Source organism: Chrysochloris asiatica, unplaced genomic scaffold (genome assembly GCF_000296735.1).
Source record: "Chrysochloris asiatica unplaced genomic scaffold, ChrAsi1.0 scaffold00178, whole genome shotgun sequence".
NCBI classification, from domain to species: domain Eukaryota; kingdom Metazoa; phylum Chordata; class Mammalia; order Afrosoricida; family Chrysochloridae; genus Chrysochloris; species Chrysochloris asiatica.
The window spans coordinates 1,439,626-1,462,028 of NW_006408696.1; the positions used below are offsets into that span (position 1 = coordinate 1,439,626).

General features: G+C 40.1%; 1 protein-coding gene across 1 annotated transcript in view; it reads left to right on the forward strand.

Annotated features, from left to right (window-relative positions):
* The first annotated feature begins 899 nt into the window (after positions 1-899).
* The window catches only part of LOC102821737 (cytochrome b-c1 complex subunit 2, mitochondrial-like), a 47,290-nt gene continuing 25,786 nt past the window's right edge, over positions 900-22,403 (forward strand). The window contains exons 1-10 of the mRNA XM_006871940.1: positions 900-932; positions 4,137-4,220; positions 4,318-4,467; positions 4,992-5,056; positions 6,186-6,242; positions 12,218-12,342; positions 16,046-16,143; positions 20,322-20,379; positions 21,529-21,624; positions 22,142-22,341. Coding sequence (XP_006872002.1) covers positions 900-932; positions 4,137-4,220; positions 4,318-4,467; positions 4,992-5,056; positions 6,186-6,242; positions 12,218-12,342; positions 16,046-16,143; positions 20,322-20,379; positions 21,529-21,624; positions 22,142-22,341 — 966 coding nt within the window. The remainder of the gene's footprint in view (positions 933-4,136; positions 4,221-4,317; positions 4,468-4,991; positions 5,057-6,185; positions 6,243-12,217; positions 12,343-16,045; positions 16,144-20,321; positions 20,380-21,528; positions 21,625-22,141; positions 22,342-22,403) is intronic.

Below are 22,403 nucleotides of genomic sequence, written 5' to 3' on the forward strand. Positions count from 1 at the left end.
AATAAGCAAGTCCCAGTACACACAGTTGTACGACTCAAGACACTTATTTTCATATGAAAACTCGAGTTTGCTTTAATTTCTACGTCTCCCAGCCTACAGTATAAACTCATGAAAGCAGAATCCTTAGGACTAGCTTATGTGTGTCCGTGGCTTGTTCTAAGGGATGTTGTTGCTGTTGTTAAGTGCCCTCGAGTCGGTTCCGACTCAAAGCGACCCTGTCTAGGGTTTCTGAGGAGCAGCTAGTGGGTTTGAACTGCTGTCCTTGTGGTTTGCAGTCGAGTGCTGATCCTACAGCGCCACACCAAGAGTTCTAGGGAACAGAGCTGCGAATTTGTCAAACAAGGCCTCTGCTTTAATTGAGCTAACGACTTACGGAGGAATTCACAGAGCAAACGGCACTCAAGGCCAGATACTCAAGACCTGCCAGCTCGGCAGACAGAAAGGCACAAGCTTTCCAATAGACCAAAAGAACTGGAGAAGGCGTGAGCCCAGAGACCTGTTGAATCCTGGGATAGAGGCTGTTTCATTGGACGCTGCAGACCGGAAGAATCCAAAGTGGCGAGGGGGGGTGCGGATATGATGATTGATTAGCATACACGTAGTCTTAAAGAATTAAAGAGTGAATATCTACACCAGGAAAAAAATCTAAGAAGCGTTAAACTACGTTATTCCCATATATTTACTTGCGAAATTTTGCGACACCCTAACCCGCGTCTTGGCGAGATTGGACTGGTCCAACCAGCTCTTAGGAGCAGTAGAGTGCCATCAGTATAGAAAGGCCCCCTCACAAAAGGGGCGTGGGAAAGTGTTCGCGGGGAAAGCTGGGAAATTTCGCCCTCCGCCACCATCTTGCTTTCCTTTAACCTGGCGGTGACCGGGGCTTACACCAATCTTAAACCATGAAGCTGTTAACCAGAGCCGGCACTCTCTCGGTGAGCATAGGCGGCGGGCTTGGGGAACAGCTGGGAAGTAGTTTGTCAGTAAGGTTGTAGGGCCAGAGGTGCCTGGTTTGGGGCTCCGAGGCCTTGAGCTTCGGTCTGCCCTTCAGCTGAACCCTGCGCGCAAAGTGGGCTTGTGTGCTGGGTCGGGCATTGAAGTCCCAGCGCGTGCTCTGATCAGAGACTTTTTTCCTTCGGGAAATCAGGAGAGGGCTTGAGAGCGGTGGTGAGGCGATTCGGTGAAGAAGTCTCTGAAGGTCACTGCACTTGCGTGCCGTAGGAGATCACGGGATTCGGGGGCAGGAGACGGGTACAAACCCAGTCTTCACACTGGCCGTATCTGCCGCCGCCTCTACTCCTGGGTGTACCACGGAGCATCAGTTTCTCCAACCGTTAAATGGGCTTATGAGTAAGGTTATAAGGAAGTGCGCTCATTAATGCAGGTGTGCCGCCTATCACGATGCTTGGAACTTCCGTTAGCTACTGAGGTGTACTGGCAATATAACGTGGTTTTCCTGATGTCTTATTAGACAGTTCCTCCAGAAAGCTTGGTCTCCAGAGCTGCTTTGGGCTCCCGCCCAAACTTAGCTGTCACTTGGAAACTCAAGTGTCAGTATCTGTCACTGTAGAGCATTCGTTGTCATCTCCCTCATCCCCCCCAACTAGGGAGTGATGAGTCTCCCAGGGGACACTTGACAATATCTGGAGACATTTTTGGTTATCATAACTTGGTGAGGGGGCTTCCATTAGAGGTCAGGGCTGCTAGGAAGCATCCTACTAAGCACAGGACAACCTCCCCCTAAGAAGCCTTATTTGTTGTTGAGTGTTATCGAGTCGATTCCTACCCATAGTGACCCTGTATAGGGTTTCTGAGGAGCGCCTAGTGAGCTTGAACCTCCGACCTTGCAGTTCAAACGACTTTGCAGTCTGGCTCATTAGCCCACAGCATCACACCAGGACTCCAAGAAGCATTATATTGTGTGCCGTCGAGTCAATTCTGACTCATAGCGACCCTGTATAGGGTTTCCAAGGAGCAGCTGGTGAGCTTGAACCACCGACCTTGCAGTTCAAACGACTTTGCAGTCTGACACATTAGCCACGCCAGGACTTTAAAAAGCGTTATACAACCCCCAAAATCAGCTTGTTGAGATTGAGAAACCCGACTAAAGGGAGATGCAAAAGACCAGGTTAGGAAATAACTTTTCACTGCATTATTGTTAATATCGAGGTACTGTAGATTTCGCAAATGACTATAATTGTTTTACTCTCCCTGGCATCTCTAGACAACTAATAATTGAGAAGGCAGATCAGTTGGATTGATCAAAGACCCCCAACTCCCCAGCCCCTGCTCTCATTTCCATTCATCCTCACCTTCCAGTAGAAAAAACTCCAAGGTAAGAGTTGGAGAGGACCAAAGTAAATAAATTGCAGTACAGTTGAAAGCATTTATGTTTCTAATTACAGTGCTTATTTTTACATGAGAACAAGTTAGTGCACAGTCTGTATTGAAATAAATACAATCCAGCATCTTTATGACAATTAGTGAGCTAGTTCTTCGCAAGTTCTTTGAATAGGACAAATTGTCATTCAGTATTCAGGTTCATTTAAGGGGAAGGCACCCTCATCTCTCTTGGCAGTGAACTATGAATTACTTGTATTTGAATTGTTTCATCCACAAATCTTTCAATTTACTTTTGTAAAAATCAAAGCCCAAAACCACAAGTAGTGTTAACTATACCATCCCCTGCGTACTTAACTGAGTACTAAGAGCAAATGTAAACCAGCAGCCAACTTAGTATAGCATTGATGCTGAATGTGCCACATACAGCCCTTCTGGGTAGGTGCAGAGTGGGAACATTGAGGCTTCTAATGGCAGTACCAGGGGACTCCAGCAGCATGTTCATTTGAACTTGGGAGTACCATATTTCATTACCTTTTAATAGCTCCACTAATAACCCTAGGCATAATCAAAATGGTTTTTGTGACATTGCATATCACTGGCCCATAACCAAAACCTGTTGCCATGAAGTCGATTCCAACTTCCCAACCTTAAAGGAAAGAATAGAATTGTGCCATTAGGTTCTCCAGGCTGTCATCTTTAGGGAAACCCACTGCTACATCTTTCTCCTGTGGAGTGGCTGCTAGGTTTGAATACTCCACTTGGGCTCCTTCATTTGTCCATGAAAAATGGAATGAAGTTTATTTATGTTAGATCTATTCTCTGACATTTAAGAGAATTCTTTTAGCCCCACAATGGCTATGTATTTATTATACCTTAAGAGTATGCCATGGATGAAGAAGCTATTTATTAATCATTTTAGGATGACTAAATTTTGGATGTAATCAGCAAAGGTAAAACTTGTTAAAGATTGCTAAAAGAAAAAATCAAGGAGATGAAATCATTTCAATTGGAAATAGAATCAAAAGATGAGACTTGAGAGAAGATAAGGGAGGCTGTTGTACTAAAATCTATAAAAGGGAGTAAAAAAAAGAGAAGGGTATGGTTGTGGTGACTTCTGTTTCAGTAAAATTTCAGAGTACTAGAACTACTTGGGGAAGTGGGGGGAAATCCCACCCTTGCCATCGAATGACTTCTTACTCAGAGGGATGCCATAGGACGTTCTAGAAGTGCTTCCTAGACTGTAATCTCAAAGAAGCAGACTGCCGCAGCTTTCTTCCATGGAGAGGCTGGTGTGTTTGAACCACCGATCTTACAGTTAGTAGCTTGCCGCCAGGTCTTCTGTGACATTTTAATAGCATTGTGGCACTGTGAGTTAATGTGCTGGACTGCAAAGTTGGTTTGAACTGCAAGGTCAGCAGTTCAAGCTCACCAGCTGCTCTTCGGAAACCCTATACAGGATCACTATGGATCACAACCGACTCAACGGCACTTACCAACAATAACAATTAAAAGATTTTTATATGTATATACACACACAGAGGAATTCTTTACAGAGTAAAAAGTGCATTTATTGTATTCCTAGAAGTTCTGCAACAGCTGCTAGAGATTTGGGAATGTCTTGGGTAAACTGATGGGTTAATAAATACATAACAAATTATTCAGATAAATCCTCTTATGAGGATTTTATCATTCTCTTACTCTCTCATACTCTTGTTTGGGTACCCTAGGATCCAATGCTTTTATGTGAAGTCTTGTTCTTATGAGAAGAATTTATATAACCTCTCCTTTGTGTTTAGAGATTTTATTCCCTCAAAGTTGCTCCCAGAGTTAAAGCCTCAGCTGCCCCTGCAGGAGCACTCCCACAGTCTCAAGACCTTGAGGTTAGTCCCATATATTACCTACTGGAACCAACATATACCTCTTACTCATTGATAATACAGAGATATTAATCACATCTCTCCTTTATTTTAAATACAGTTTACCAAATTACCAAATGGTTTAGTGATTGCTTCCCTGGAAAACTATGCCCCAGCGTCGAGAATTGGTTTGTTCATTAAAGCGGGCAGTAGATATGAGGACTCCAGCAATTTGGGAACCTCTCATTTGCTGCGTCTTGCATCCAGCTTGGTAAGTATCTTTACTTCCTCAGTATGTTTGGTAATGCTGGAATCTTGCTTCTAAAAAAAGACAAACTTAAAAGCAATGCCCCCCAACTTAAGGTAATTTAGACAGGGTGGTTATAACAAGAAAAAAAAAACCACAGGATGTTAGAGAAGCAGTAAAATAGTATCCATCTGAATGTTGGTGTTAGATTATAAGAAATCAGTAAAAAGAATGACGAGAAAAGGAAAGAAAGTACTAAAAGTTAAAATTATTCCTTCCCCTTTGAAAGTCTATTTCAGAATACACTAATCAATCTAGTAAGCTTGTATTTGATAGTAGAATTTTTACCTAAGTATACTTTATGTAAAAATATATGCTTGTGCTTTTTGGTAAACCATGTTTTATAATTCTCAAGATTGAAAAGGATCTGCTTATATACATGAAGTTTCTTTTGAATCTAATGACAGACATTAGATTTTGATAAAGCATGATGTATCCTAAACTTGGCATTGAAGAGTAACTAAAAATAGCATTCTTTGTTTATCAAGACTACCAAAGGAGCGTCATCTTTCAAGATAACCCGTGGGATTGAAGCAGTTGGTGGTAAATTAAGGTTTGTTAAAGTAAATAATAGAAATTAAAGAGTTGAAAAAATCAGAAACTATGCAATTGTAAGTGAAATTTTCTGTTAACTGAGTGGTAAAGGATTTCTTAACCAGGGCACAAAAGGAACAGACTAATGAATTTGACCACATCAAAATGTAGAACATCTTTATGCATAAGTAAAATAAAAATTTCAGTGACTCAATGAGAGTAAATATTTACAACTTACATAATATGCCAAGGATTTCTCTCTGGAAAAACAAAGAACTAGTAATATGAATAAAAGATAGGGATAAGCTGTTCCCAGAAGAGAAACTAGAAACACTGATCTGTACTTTTAATCAACAGTGTGCTATCATTTCAGAGTCATCTGGTAATATGTGTTGGCCCTGGTAAGACAGATAAAAACATTTTATACTGCTTGTGGAATATAAATTAGTATAATCGCTTAGTAAAGAATCAGGAAATGTCTAGTAAAGTTGAACATGGACAAACTCAATGCCCTTAACTTGGATGGTTTTTAATTCACATGCATAAAGATATTCTCAATCTTTGTAAAAATCGGAAACATACTAAATAGCCATCATTAAGAAAAATGGATCAGCATATAGTCATATGATGGGAATGCTATTTAGCAAATTAGGAATGAACTAGATCTGTATACCAACATGGCATACAGTGTGTGAAAAACTAGCATACTTGTTTGTGAAAAAACAAGTTTCAATATTTTTAAGATATAATGCATTTGGAATTTTTTTTGAATAAAATACTACTTATGATTATGATTATCTCTAGAGTAAGAACAAGGCATTGACATGGAATGGTGTAAAGAGGTTTTCAACTTTGTTGGTGATGTTTTTTGTTTTAAACATATGTATTATAATGGTTGTACGATATGGTGAATATAATATCTCTAAATTATACATTAAAAGTTGAGTTGTCAAATGCTACACTTTTATCACTATTATATGTATGTGATTTTTTAGTTGAGTATATGTGGGTTTTGTTATATTACTGTTTGAGCTTTTTTAAACTTATAAACATTTTTTTCCCAGAGTTATTGGTTATTTAGCATGAGGATATAATGGACAGCTTACTTTCAGATTGCTGTAATTCACTGTAACTTATTTCCAATTCAGTGTGACCACAACAAGGGAACACATGGTTTATACCGTGGAATGCCTGCGAGACGATATGTAAGTATCTGCATGTGCTCCAGACATCTAACGTTAACGAAATGATAAACTGCTTAGGGCTTGTGTTTTAGTAATGAGGAATTATAACCCCTGACGTTGATTCCGGATTCTTAGTCACAAACCGCTCATAACACTGTACTTTTTGTTGAGTGCCGTCGAGTCGGTTCTGACTCATAGCAAACCTGGTTTCTGAGGTGCAGCTGGTGAGTTTGAACTTCTGACCTTGTGGTCCAGTGCAGTATCCTGATGTGCCACTCCAGGACTCCCAACACTGTATGAAATGGGAGGGGTTTTTTTTTAAAAAAAAAAGACCCCCTAGTACAGTGTTTGTTTTTTAAGACCCCCTAAAACACTGTACCTGGGGGTCTTCAGAAAAATTGACAGGAAATGTTTATCAGGAAAACCTGTGCATGGATTTCTGCACTAAAATAAGCTCATACTGATTTGTTACAGGACTTCTGGTGTGGCATTGTAGGATCAGCACTGGACTACGAATCAAAAGGTCAGCAGTTCAAACCCACCAGCTGCTGCTTGATAACCCTATACAGGGAACCGACTTGACCCCACTTAATAATGGCAACTTGTTATAGGAGTGCTGGTGGTGTAGAATAAGCACTGAACTGTTAAACACAAGGGTAGTAATTTAAACTCACTGCCACTCCATGGGAGAAAGATGAGGCTTTCTGCTTCCATTAAAATTCACAGTCTCCAAAACCATTTACAGGGTCAACTCATGTGAGTTGGGACAGATTCAATGGCAAACAACAGCTTGTTATAACATGTCTGAACAGGATGTAGTTTGAGGCACTAAGAATAATCAGACATCCGTTTAAAAAGAACCCCTATCAGAGCAACATGAATTCAGCTAAAATTGAAGCAAGAACAAATATCAAATTTATGGTGAAGTTTGGATAGAAGAATGGTGAAATCATTCACTCTTTATGAAAAATTTATGCGGACAATACCTCAGAGAAATGAGGAGTTTTTACAAATGGATAACTCATTTTAAGAAGGATGAGATGACTGAACCATAACGGAAAATACACGAACCATAGAAGACAAGCTAGATGGCTGGGATTTCCTAAAATTAGACACTTTGTGCACCAAAAGATTTACCAAGAGAGCCCACAGACTGAAAAAAAAAGTTTTGGCAATGTCATATCAGAAAAGGGACTAATATCCAAAATGTATTTAAAACTTAACACCTCAACAAGAAAAAGACATATAATCCAATTAAATAGTCAGAGGAGATGATCAGAACTTCACCAAAGAAGATATACAGGAGGCTAACAAACATGAAGAAAGGCTTGTGATCATGAACCATGATTGTTGCCAAGTGCCACCAAGTCAATTCCAAGTAACTGCAACCCTGTCCATGGTTTCTGAGTAGTGACTGGTGGATTTCAACTGTTGATCTATGGTTATCCCGCATCTTCACACCAGGACTCCACACTAATCATTGCTGTTGCTGTAAAGTACTGTGGAATCAGTTCCAACTCACAGCAGCTCTGTATAGCATTTCCAAGGAGCAGCTGGTGTGTTTGAACAACCAATCTTGTGGTTACCAGTCTAGTGCTTGTCCTATAGCCATTACAGTGAAGTATCTCACCCCAGCATTAAATAGCAAAGTTCAAAAAAACAACAAATGCTGGTGGACATGTGAAGAAACTAGAATATTCCCACACTACTGGTATGACTATAAAATGTACAACCACTGGAAAACAATATGGTGTGGCCTCAAAAAATTGAAAATAGAAATACTGTATAACCCAGCAATCCCTGTACTTGGTATATATCCTCAGGAAATAAAGTCATGACACAAATAGATAATAGGCACATCCATATTCTTCGCAGCACTATTCACAATAGCAAAAAGATAAGACAGCTTAAATACCCATCAATGGAAGAATGGATAAGCTAACTGGTATATACACACAATGAAATCCTATATTATACAACATTGAAGCATTGACAGACCTGTGAAACACCTCATGACATCGATGAACTTGGAGGAAATTATGCTGAGTGAAATGACTCACAAAGGGACAGATACTGTATGTGAAAGAAATTCTTTGATGGGTATCATGTGGGAGGGAAGGGAATGTAATTCACTGGCTAGAGGGTTTTGTTAGTGCCATTGAGTCAGTTCCAACTCAGCAACCCTGTGTAGGGTTTCCAAGGAAGGGGCTGGTGAGTTTGAACTGCCAACCTTGTATGCATGTGTTAAGTTGGGTGATGGGGAAGGCGATATACAACAAGAAGGAGATTGGCAAAAGAATGATAAAAGTAGGGAAGACAAGGGGAGGAATGCAAGAGTTGAAGGGAATAGAAGTAAATACTGTTATATGCACAATCCTGAAATAACAGTGATCCATGGGTAGCTACGTGGATAAATACACAGGCTGAATGGGTATAGGAGGGAGAGTGGAAGTACACCCACAAATATATAAAGGTTTGACAGGGTGTTTGTACTTGGATGTTTACTGTTGCTGCAGACATATACATGACTATGGTGGAGCAGGTTGCTGTTGTTACGTGCCATTGAATCAGTTCCATCCCGTAGCAATCCTGTTTAGGGTTTCCAAGGAGCAGCTGGTGAGCTTGAACCGCCGACCTTGCAGTTCAAATGGTTTTGCAGTCTGGTGCATTAACCCATAGTGCCACACCAGGTCTCGGGGATGTCATGGTCAATTGGCATAACATAACCCACAAACAATGGTCTGCATCCGACTTTGTTTAGCAGCAAGTAGGATTTTAAAAGCTCATGAATGGCCATCTAAGGTGCAACTGCTGAACTCTGCATGAGCAGAGGAAAGAAGTGTGATGAAAATTGAAGGTACTTGGAAACAGTTCCTAGCTACCACTATCAACGATTCTGGAAGGGATCAAATATGAATTTGAGTGAGAGAAAACGTGGAACAAAATTAAAAATTATAAAAAAAGACCAAACTTAATGGTCAGAAAGAGACTGGAGGAACCACAAGACTATGTATGGCCTTTGGTCACCTGTCAGGCGGAACTGAATTTATCCTCGTGCCTCAATTTTCATCCAAGCAGTTATATGGGCGGGGAGGATAGTGATACTATTGAGGCATGCTCACCTTGGGACAGTCTGCTATTAAAGACCAGAAGGGCAGCATTTACCTGAAGGCAAAATTCAAAAGGGTTGGGAAAGAAGGAAAAAAGAAAACAATCTCAGGGAGGAAATGTGATAAGGGGTGTTACAGTGAGGGAATTGCAATCATTGAAATGAAAACAAATGTTTGGTTTGGTGAATATAAAGCTGATAGTCTGCTCTATAAACTTTAATTCATAAGAAGCTTTTTGGTTTTGTTTAAAGAAGGGACAAAATAGTGTTGAAGACCAAGCTTTCAGTGATAAACCATCCACGTCAATTTGTGAGGAAAAAAATTAATCTTGTTTGTGTCCTATCTGAAGAAGACTGACAGCTAACAGCAGAATCAATAGCCAACTCCACAGGTGTATCACTTGGTTCATCTTAACCAATTCTGACTGAAAAAGTAAAGTTGAGCAAACTTTCTGCTCAAAGGGTGCCAAACCTTTTACACCCAGATAGTTGCAAGCAAGAGCTGAACTTTCCATGGAAATTTTATTGGAAAGTGGAATCCTGAATCATTCTCAAAAGATATGTAACAGGAGAGTTTTTTTTTTTTTTAATGTTTTATTGTGAATTATGTGATAGTTTACATGGGAGAACATTAGTTTTACATACATTCTATCGTGTATCGTTTCATTGCCATGGTTACAATCCCCTCCATGCATCATCAACCAACCAAAGGGTATATACTACAGCCTGCACCCAGGTCGTCAGCACACAGCCCTTCTCCCTCTCTGGATCTAAAGTCTCTAGCTGCTCCATCTCTCCACGTTATCATCTCTGCCTCCGTCTCTGGCGTCACTACTTCTCTGGGTAGGGTCCTGCTCTCTGCTCTTCTCCATTGATGGTCACAGGGATCCCCGTTCCTAGACTGAAAAGTTAATCACTCCCCGCCTTGCTATAAAACGTCTACCTTTACATTTCCAACCCTCACAATCAGTCCTGATAACAATTATTCACTACTGTATCACAAGAGACCCATCTGCATTTCATTTCATCAGCTCTGCCTAGACAGATTAGATACTACTCAGTGAAGATTTTACCTTCTTTCATGCCCTCTGAATCTAGGTTCCCTCTTGAAAGCTTGTAAGCCAATCACTTCTTGCCTTGTAACAGGAGGTTTTACCAGTATGATTCTGAAGGCAAAGTAGTGGCTCCCAAGAGGTGGAAATGGCCAATTCAAAGCAAAAGCAGACTTGATCAAGAATAAAGATCATGGCAGCATTTTGGGGGATTTTCAAGACATTTTGCTTGTTGGCTTTTTGGAGGGACAAAGAACAATAGCGTCTGCTTATGGAGAAAGTTAGCCAAAGCTTTAGCAAAAAAAAAAAAAAAAAAAACCTGCCTGGGAAAGATTTATCAGAGGTCCTTCTCCAACACAACAATAATCCTATTCATTCCTCTCATCAGGCAACAATTTTGAGAGCGTTTTGATAGGAAATCACTAGGTATCCACCTTATAGTCCTGATTTGGCTGACTTCTTTATGTATCCTAACCGTAGAATATCTTTGTTACTAGGTGCAGTCGTGTCGGTACCAACTCATAAGTGACCTTATGCACAACAGATAGTAATGCTGCCTGGTCCTGTGCCAATCTCACAGTCATTGCTATGCGTGAGCCCATTGCTGCTGCCACTGTGCCAATCCATCTCATGGGGGTCTTCCTCTTTACCAAGCATGATGTCCTTCTCCAGGGACTGGTCCCTCCTGATAATATATCTGAAGTATGAGAAATGAAGTCTGGCCATCCTGGCTTCTAAGCATTCTGGCTGTACTTTTTCCAACACAGATTTGTTAGTTCTTTTGGCAGTCCATGGTACTTTCAGTATTCTCTTCCAACACCATAATTCAAACATAAATATGTAGAAAGAGACATAGAAAATTCCTATCTTCAACCAAAACAAGACCAAGGGCAGACTGGAACAGTCTCATGTGCAACTTAAGGGTAATGCAAAAGAAAATTAATTAAAACAAGTCCCATGAGAATGAAAAAATTATCTTGAACACATCCCATTTGAATTTAGAGACCATCTCAAGATTTGATGCATTAGACACTGATGACTGCAGACCAGAGAGCTGTGGGAGGACGTCAAGAATATCACACAAGAAGAAAGCAAAAGGTCATTAAGGAGACAAGTAAGAAACTCTCAAAATGGATGTCATTAGAGATTCTGAAACTTCCTCTCCAGCATAGATACGCTAAAGCAAATGAAAGAAATGAGGTAAAAGAACTAAACAGAAAATCTCAAAGGACAGCTTGAGAAAACAAAGTCAAATATTATAATGAAATGTTAGAAAAACAAAAGGAGAAGAACACGCTCAGCTTTTTTCAAGCTGAAAGAACTGAAGAAAAATTCAAGCCTCAATTGCATTATTGAAGGATTCTATGGCACTTGACTATAAGGTCGCTTTGAACCACAAGGTCAGCAGTTCAGGCTCACCAGCTGCCCATTGGAAGCCCTATACGGGTTTACTATGGATCGGAACTGACTCTACAGCACTTAGGAAAAAAACATCAAAAGAAAATGGAAGGAATAAATGGTCTATGTTCAACCATTTCAAGGGGTAGAAAATCTTTAAAGGGCACCTATTTTTCTTCAGTTAATAATGTAAAAAAGACTGACAGGTTTTTAGTAATGCACTAAATGGTAATCACAAAAGAGTCTATCTTGAAGCTTATGTTGAGAAGGTTTCTGTTTTTATTTTTTAATTCTGCTTTTCCACAAACTTTTTGAAGCCCACTCATATTTAATCATAAGGCTTAGAGTTTAATATTGAAAGCATTCTAGCTATGTAGAATCGTAGACATTGATTTTAAAATTTAGACTTGTAATTCTTACCTTGATGTCTTCTATAGCGATATTCTAATGGAGTTCCTGCTCAATGTCACCACAGCACCAGAATTTCGGCGTTGGGAAGTAGCAGCCCTTCAGTCCCAGCTAAAGATTGACAAAGCTGTGGCTTTCCAGAATCCACAGGCACGTAAGTACATTTTCAGACTGCACTTGTTTCAGAGACAGTAGCTATTTGAGAGAAAATGGATTGTATAGGGAACAATTGCTATTGAAATTTTTTTCTATTTGAGTTTGTGAAATTTCCCTGTCCAAAAATTTTGTCTGTTTAAAAAATGAATAAACTTTTGCAGTTGTTATTTTATCATATTTAATATCATAAGAATTGATTATAAAATCCAATCCTGCATTTTATCCATTTCCCCAGTGTGTGTGTGTGTGTGTGTGTGTGTGTGTATGTGTGTGAACTGAGTGATGGTTTACATGGGAGAACATCAGCTTGGAGGAGATTGTAAATATTGCAGTGAAATGAAGGTTTTTTGGGGTGGGTGACGGTGGGGAGAGGTACACAAAAAAATATGTAATTATTTAAACAACCAAAGGGCACATTCTGCAAGCCTGCCTCCTGGCCGCCAATACTCAGTCCCTCTCTTTACATGAGTCTAGAGACCTCAGCTGCTCTATCTCTCTGTATGTCCTCATCTCTGCCTCCATCTCTGGTGTTGCTGCTTCACTGGATAGGGTTGCACATTCCGCTTGTGCTCGTCTCCCTTGATGGTCCCAGGGTTCTCTGTTTCTGGACTGTAAGATTTTTTTGTTACAAAACTTCTACCTTTACAGATGTGACAGTTACTAACTATTGAATCATAAGCATCTTATCCCCATCCCTTTTCACCAGACCCATCTAGACAAGATGAAAACTATTTTGTGGGGATTCTTTCTTCCCCTGCACACTCTTGAAAACTTGTAAGCCAGTCAGTTTGTGCCTTTATCACCCCCTCATTTTTGGTAGCCAATGTGTAAGTTGCCTGTCCATATCTACCCTATATACAGAGGGGAGGATAGGATTGATGCTTGATGTGAAGGCTCCTCTCTCTGTTGGTATTTTGAGCTATACACATCCATATGAATATGTCAAGTTCATCAGATTTATCATTTCATCAAGTTCATCAGTTTACCCTCATTTCCTTTATCAAAAAAAAATTTCTTTTTAATCTTCCTCTAGTCAGCCCAGGGTCTGCTCTGCATACGGTTGCTATGAGTTGGCACTGACTCTATGGCACCTAACAACAAGTTGAGTTCTGATTATCAATATCAAGGCTAGGTCAAATGGGTACTATCTTCAAGTTGGGTATTCTTGTGCATCTCCCCTTACTTCATATCAGCTGGATGCTTCACTCTCAGCTGTAGCCCTCCGTGGCTATGTCTTTGTCCATGTGCTCGGGAGTCACCAGTCTCACCACACTTGGGACCAAACAGCCCTTCCTCTTCTCTCTCATCTCCCGGTCAACTGGAGTCTATGGAACATGGTTGGACTCAGCCGATTTCTTCATTGCTGCCTTTCCCCCTCACCACCAGTCTGTTTTGACTTTTGTGGCTGTATAGTATTTTTTGAGAACAGGAAAGATGAGGTCCCCTACTTCGTTCAAAGTTGTTGTGTGCCATTGAATCAGTTCTAACTCATAGGTTTTTTGTGTAGGGTTTCAGAGGAGCTGTTGGTAGGTTTGAACACTGACCTTTGGTTGCAGTCAGTCCAGTGTTTATCGTACAGTGCCATGCTAGGACTGTTTGTTCAGAGTAGTGCTTTGCTTTTTAGGGGTCTCTTTTCTTTCCACATAAAGGTGGTGATTAATTTTCTATCTTTTAAAAGAATTGATGGAGTCTGAACCAACATTACACTATAGATTTCTTTGGGTGGTGTTGACATTTTCACAGGTATTCCTATCCATGAACATGGTGTAGTCTTCCATTTGTGTAGGTCTCTTTTGGTTTCTTGCAGTAAATATTTTGTAGTTTTCTTTGTATTGCTCTTGTTGTTAAGTATTATCAAGTTGGTTCCAACTCATAGCGATTTTGTATGTGGTTTTAGAGTAGTGGCTGGTGGATTTGAACCACCAACCTTATAGTTAACAGTACAATGCCTATCCTATAGCTCCACACCAGGACCTAACCAGAAATACTGAAGATTTTCTTTGTATAAGTCTTTTTAATTTTGGTCCATTTTATTCCAAATTATGTTTTTTACTTTTGAGTAAAGGTTTTCCGTTCAACAGATTATACGCTTCATTCCATCTCAATTGCAGTGGCCTCAGTGTAACATCACTTATCAGTTCTCCCACTTCCTATTTTCGTTCCGTCGTCTCTCCTTCCCCTTTAAAATTTGTCCTTAGATAAATGCTACCCTTTTGCTCTAAAATGGTTGGTCATTCTAAGGTGTGCACACCTCACTAGTATTATTGTGCCCCCAATATACCTGTCTATGGCTTGACTGAATACTGAGTCATGAGGGTGAGTTCAGTTCCAGAACTGAAAGGTGTCCTAGAGCTATAATCGCAGGGTTCTATTAGTCTCTGTGTGACCAGTAAGCCTGGTCTTTATGCTGTTTGAGCTTTCTGCTACATTTTCTCCCACTCTATCCAGGACCTTCTAATGTGTTCCCATTCAGAGCAGTTGGTAGTGCACGTGGTCCGTTAGTCCACTGGACTAATTGTTTTCATGCTTACTCAGTTTCTTCCTTCACTCTTTTTTTCTCCAGACAGGGAGACACTTTTGGTGAGTAGTGACTGATACCTTAAAAGCTCGTGAATGCCCCTCAGGTACAGGTGTTGGTCACTCCCTGTGTGGAAGAAAGAAGAGTGATGAAAATTAAAGACATTTGGAATCGATTAGTCCTGCAGACCAGGAGTGGTGGTTTGTGGTTCTGTGCCGTGGAGTTGGTTCTGACTCATAGCGACCCTGTATAGGGTTTCCGAGGCTGTAAATCTTTATGGGAGCAGAAAGCCTCATCTTTCTCCTGCAAAACACCTGGTAGTATCGAATTGCTGACCTTGCAGTTCGTGGTCCAATTTGTAATCACTATGCTACCAGAGACATATGAGTATCAATCTCCACAACCCTGAGACCAGAAGAACTCGATGGTGCCCAGTTACCACTACCAACTGCTCTGAAAGGGATCACATTAGAAGGTCCTGGATACAGCAGGAGAAAATGTAGAACAAAACTCAAAATTATTTAGAAAAGAAAGAAAAAAGACCAAGCTTACTGGTGAGAAAAAAGCTGGAGGAACCCAAGACTGTAGCTCTTTTGTCACCCTTTAGGTCTCGAAACGAACTCACTGTGATGACTCACTTTTCAGTCAAGTGGGGAACAGCAACACTAGTAAGGTATGCACACCATGGAATGGTCAACAAACCATTCAAAATTAAAAGGACAGCATTTAACTAAAGACACAGTTTAGAAGGGTTAGGAAAGAAGGTAGGATAGATGAAGAGTCATTGGAAGGAAGTGGGCTAACATGTTTCACGGAAGTGATTTGCAGTCATTGAAATGACACAAAATATATGATTTGTCAAATGTCAAACTGATGATCTACTCTGTAATCTTTCACTCAGTTCACAGTGAACTTTTTTTTTTTTCAAGTGACTGGTTTAAGATAGATCCTGCACTGGTAAGGCCTCTTAGCAAAGGCAACCTCGTCCACTGGGATCACATATACACATAAGGGATTAGGATTTACAAGGCTGTCCAACTCCTTGATTGACCTTAACAGAGGACCCAATGAAGCCAGGCCCACAAATACAGTGAAATGATAAGTGTGTGTTGTTTTGCAAGAGAAAAAAATTGATCTTTATTTAAATTACATTTCAGTACCTGTTTTTGTCCTTATCCTACAGATATCATTGAAAATTTACATGCTGCAGCTTACCGGAATGCCTTGGCTAATTCCTTATATTGTCCTGATTATAGGATTGGAAAAGTGACATCAGAGGAGGTAAGTAATAACGTCTGTTACAGTTTAAAATGTACTTGTGTTTCCTGTTAAATTTGAATGTTCATCTGCCATTTCAGGTTTGTCTGCTAGTATTTCTTTTTATTTTCTAATAGAACTTCAGTTTGCTTGCCTATTTACTTTTTAATTAAAATTCTATGCAAGCAATTTTTGTATATTTTTAACTAAAAAATGTTACTATAAAAGAAACATGCACACCACATAAAAGTCAGGAAATAGAGACAAGCAAAATGAAGGGGGGAAAACCTCACACCCCTCAAGGCACTCAATGTTAAGTAAGACCTTGGTCTGGTGTTTTCTAGGCTTTTGTGCTGTGTATCTTATTTTTAGACAAATTTTACTTGTTTAAATATCGTAAGTCCTTTGACTAGAACTCTGGTTTAGCCTGTCTGAATACTTCTAGTTGTTAGGTGCTGTTGAGTTGGTCCTGATTCATAGTGACCCCGTATAGAGTTTCCAAAGGGTGGATGATGAGGTTTGAACTGCGGACTTTGCAATTCAAACTGACCTTGTGGTCCAGTGCATTATTCTGCAGCACCACACCAGGATTCCTTAAATCCTACTCCTCTTCTTGTTGTTAAATGCAGTCAAATCGGTTCCAACTCATAGCAACCCTGTATAGGGTTTCTGAGGAGTTTGAATGCTGACCTTGTGGTTTAAACCAACCTCACGGTCCATTGCTTATCCTGCAGTGCCACACCAGGACTCCTACCCCTATTATCTCCTAAATTAAATTTCTCAACAGAGAATAATTTGGAATGATCAGAACTGTCTTAAGTTTATCTGACTTGGAAGTTAAGATTTTTATTCTCAATTCAGTTCCAGTTGTTAAGTACTGTCGAGTTGGTTCATAGTGACCCTGTATAGGATTTCCAAGGAGACACTGACTTTGACTCCAGGACTCCAGTGATTGTTGTTAAATGCCATTGAGTCAGTTCCAACTCAGCTACCCTATATAGGGTTTCCAAGGAGCAGCTGTTGTGTTTCAACCGCTGGTCTTACAATTCGCAGTCCAGTGCTTATCCTACATCACTACACCAAGATTCCAGTTAGCCGCTACAGAAATCTGAATTTTATATCCCTTTCCTATTTTACTCCTCTTTTGACTTATCTTCTGACTTAAGAAAATAATGCATTTATCGGTAAGTATGTAGTGTCTGTAGCATAGTGTTTATGAATCAGGCTGTGAACCACAAGGTCAGCAGTTCAAAACTACCAACTGTTCCACGGGAGAAAGATGAAGCTTTCTGCTCCCGTAAAGATTTACAGCCTCGGAAACCCTGTACAGGGTCGCTATGAGTCAGAACCAACTCTACGGCACATAACAACAACAACAACAACATCATTAAAGCACTTTTTAAAAAGTCATAGCTGATAATAATCAACTTGAGCAGCCAACGTTTGTCATGAGACTGACCTCTAATGCATTTTGAAAGTTTGCACCAATCTAACACCTTCCAGAAGATGTGTTATTGAGGAAGCTAAAAGAATACACCCAATTGACAATGTTGTTGTTAAGTACCATGGAGTCAGTTCCAACTCATAGTGACCCTGCACAGGGTTAATGAAGCTGTAGATCTTTATAGGAGCAGAAAGCCTCATCGTTCTTCAGTAGAAAAGCTGGCAGTTTCAAACTGCAGACTTTGAGGTTAGCAGCCCAATTTGTAACCACTACACTACCAGAGCTCTTTCAATTCACAAAAATGGTCAAAAAAAAAAAAGTATTATGGAGTAATAGAAACCTGTAGTAAATAAAAAGATATAAATATGAACCTATTATTTCTTGACATATCCTCTACCCAGATCTATACACTTCTGACGGTGATCTTTCCACCCCTTCCCCAAGGAAGTGGTGCTGTAGGATAAGCACTGTACTGCAAAATTGGTTTGAACCACAAGATAGACAGTTCAAACTCACCAGGTGCTTCTCAAACGCCCCTCCCCAGGGATTACTCTGAGTCAGAACTGACTGAATGGCACTCAACAACCATTCTGCGCTCTTTGACTCACACGAAAGTAAAGTGACAGTTTGGGCATTCTTGAGGACTCAAGTCATGTTCTTTGACACTGTGTTTTGAGTTTGGGCAGCAAAATCTGAAGGGGCAAGGTCAGGGCTGTAGAGTAGATGAGGTAAGGTTTCTCAGTCAAATTCTCAGGGACAACCCTTTGCTACCCTTGAAGAATGACCAGGTACATTGTAGTGATGGAAAAAAATGCCTCACTGCAAATTTCATGGCCTTTTTCTCATCAACATAGTTTTCAATTTTCTTAAAACTTCTTCCCAGTAAGTCCCTCTGTTCCTTGAATGTCCTTCAAGATTACCCCTTTGGAATTCAAAAATAAACAGTCTCCATAACCTAAGCCAACCTCTGCTTTTAATTGAACTGACCCAGCTGATCCCCTCAGAGAAGCCACTGTTTTTGATTTTTTTTTGAAGGCACCCTAAAGTGACTAAGACAAGTGTTATTAATTGAAAGAACTTGTCTCCATCCATCCACTGATTTCAGAGACACATTTAAACACATTTTGTTTGGAATAAACTTGTACATATATAAACTGGAATCTTGGTAACAATACTTTTTGACTTACTTTTGTATATTTGTGCTTTATACATAAAAGTGAGATATCTTTCTTATTTCTAAGAATGTGTTTTCACCCTGTTAATGTCTGTTTTGACCTTGTTGTTATGTGCCATGGAGTCAGTTCCGACTCATAGTGACCCTGCACAGGGTTTCCGAGGCTGTAAATCTTTACGGGAGCAGAAAGCCTCATCTTTCTCCCGTGGAACAGCTGGTAGTTTCGAACTGCTGACCTTGCGGCTCACAGCCTGATTTGTAACCACTACGCTACCAGAGCTCCTTGTTTTGACCTTACTTCTGTATATTAAACCTAAGTTAATAATAGGATGAGGAGACTTCAAAAAGTTCATGGAAAAATTCTCTTGTCTTTCAGATCCATTTATCCTCAAACTTTTTGAAGTCCCCTTGTATAAACCAGTGATCCTCTGATCACAATGACCCTCCAAGTCCTCTGCTTGACTGGTTGGGTAGTTTCAAACAAAGGTTTCAGGATACCACTTTGGATCTACTAAATCAGTCTGTAGAGTTGGACTCAGGAATTGAGGAAAGGTGGGATCAACAGTGTTTGCTTTTTGTTTTGTACATTTCACAGGTCATCTTCATTTCCCACGTTGGGACCTTGGGTATAGACCTCCTGGCAAGAAGTGCTTTTTAAAAAGTGGTTTCAGAGAGGGGTTTAGAGATAGAATACTATAGCCATACTATAGAGTGGTAATAGTGATTTAATTACGAATCGGGCTGCGAACCTTAAGGTCAGCGGTTCGAAACTACCAGCCGCTCCGCGGGAGAAAGATGAGGCGCTCCGCGGGAGAAAGATGAGGCTTTCTACTCCCGTAAAGATTTACACCCTCGGAAACCCTGTACAGGGTCGCTATGGGTCGGAACCGACTCGACGGCACTTAACAACAACAACAACTTATTGACAATCCAAAGTACTACGAAAATTACATTGTGGTAAGTCAAAACAGACTCTATAAAACCAAAAACACACCCACTGCCATTAAATCGATTGCAATTCATAGCCACCCTATACATGGTTTCCAAAACGAAATCTTTAACAGCCTCATCGTTCCCCTGAAGAGCAGCTGGTAGATTTGAACTGCCAACTTGTGGTTAGCAGCCCAACACTTAGCCCACGGCACCACCAGAGCTCCTTTCAGACCATATGTTGTTCATAAGTGTCATTGAGTTGGTTCCAACCTATAGCGGCCCTGTATAGGATTTCCAAGGAATGGCTGGTGGGTTTGAACTGTCGACCTTGTGGTTAGCGGTCTAGTGCTTAACCACTTTTCCTACTGTTAAGCCCGTGCATGGCCCAAATTCCAGTTCCTTTTTTAAAGATACAGTTCAGATACCATACAATTTATTTCATTAAAATGTACAATTCAGTAATTTTTAGATTAACAGCGTTGGGCAACCATCATGGCAATGAAGGCCTAGTCTACAATAAAATTCCAGTGAAGTTCAGCACTAGCAGCTTTAAGCCTAAGTGTTTATTTTTGGTGTAACTATACTTTTACATTTTTACAAATTTTTAATTTACATATTTTTATTAAAACCTAATGTTTTTAACTTCCTCAGCTACATTACTATGTTCAGAACAATTTTACAAGTGCAAGAATGGCTTTGATTGGACTTGGTAAGTTGGGAATTACCTGTCTTATCATCTGCTTCCTTCGTGGTGGTGGTGGTGGTGGTGTGCCGTGGAGTCGGTTCCAACTCATAGCGACCCTGTACAGGGTTTCTGAGGCTGTAAATCTATATGGGAGCAAAAAGCCTTATCTTTCTCCTGTGGAACAGCTGGTAGTTTCGAACTGCTGACCTTGCAGTTTACAGCCTGATTGGTAACCACTATGCTACCAGAGCTCCTTTGCTTCCTTAGTAGAATCCTTTAAATTAATTATGTGAACACAGAATTGAAAGCAATTTAAAGCTCATACCTGTCAAATAGGCAGTGTGTATGTGATGGATTTTGTTTAATTGCTTATCAGTGTTTTAAAGTACAACTTAATGGTAAAATAGGCAAAGGATATATAAATAAAGTCTATATGTATATGTATGTTTATGTTTGCTGGTCATTGTAAACGTTTTTAGAGAAATACCTATTTAAGCTTTCTTTTGATTGGTTTATCTTTTTGTTGTTGAATTCCAAGAGTTATTTCTATTTTCTGAGTAACTAGACCCATGTATTTATTTATAAATAAACTTCTCCTGTGGATTATTTTTTCACTCTCTTGGTAGTATCTTTTGATATAGGACACATTATTGTTTTGTAGCAAGATATTGGAAACCTACAAATGTCCATCATAGGGGATTTATTAAATGGTGGATTGCTGGGGTGGTGCTGTGGGTTAATGCACTGGGCTGCAAAGTCAGGTTGGCTGTTCAGGCTCACCAGCTGCTCCTCGGAAACCCTATACAGGGTTGCTATGGATCAGAATCGACTCAACAGCACTTAACAACAGCATGTGAAAATAACCATTAAATGTTTATGTAGACCACTCAGAAAGATAAGTTATAAAAGACAGTTAAAAGCAAGATCAACAAAGTACCACCGTTTTAAAAGACGAGGGTAATTACTAAGATGTGCACAGAAAAAATTCTAGATGAATATAACAAAGTATAAAGAATTAGCTTCATACTTTGTTAACATTACGTGGAGGACTTTTTTCTTTTTATAATGTTTCAATTTCATAGTATATATATTTTTTAAATATAAATAAGGAATAGTTGTATACTTGTGTTTTAGAAATTTTGTTCTAGCTTGTTTGTGTTTCTGTTGAAATAGGTGTGAGCCATCCTGTTCTAAAGCAAGTTGCTGAACAGTTTCTCAACATGAGGGGTGGTCTAGGTTTATCTGGAGCAAAGACTGTCTACCGTGGAGGTAAGCATATTGTTCTGTTGTGATTACTGTTTCTCCAGGAAGTTTCCACCCTAGAATAGTAAACTGCAAACTGGTGGTGCAGCCGGCTTTGGTTTCCAGCCAGTGCACTTCATGTGCAGCCACTGTCTTGTCAGCAGAGGCTTACGTGTCGCTGTGATGCCGAGCAGGTTTCAGTGGCACTTCCAGACTAAGGTGGAGTAAGGAGAAAGGCCTGGCAATCTTCCATAAATCATCCAGTGAAAATGTTACAGCTCATAACCGTTCAGTCTGCAACCAGTCATTGTGCATGGCTTCAGTCCACTGGATGAGAGTTAACAAGGCCTGATTTATTTACTGTCAAAAAGTCTCATTATGGAAGGAAAGCGTTAGATTGTTTGGATGTTATATATTTAATATGTGGCTTTTTGTGTGTTAGGGGTGGGTGGAATTGTATTGGGTGAACGCAAGTTAGGTGTTTCACTGTGTCATAAGGAATGCTGAAGAATAAAACGTTGTTCTTCTCCTTATGTGACTACAGGTGAAATCAGAGAACAGAATGGAGACAGTCTGGTACATGCTGCTCTCGTGGCAGAAAGTGCTCCCATAGGAAGTGCAGAAGCAAATGCGTTCAGTGTGTTCCAGCATGTGCTTGGTGCCGGACCATATGTCAAGAGGGGCAGCAACACCACCAGCTCTCTGTACCAGGCTGTTGCCAAGGGAGTTCAACTACCATTTGACGTGAGTCTAAGCAGTCCATAGCTCTCCTGTTGGTTTTAAAGGCTTGGTATTGAAAATGTAGT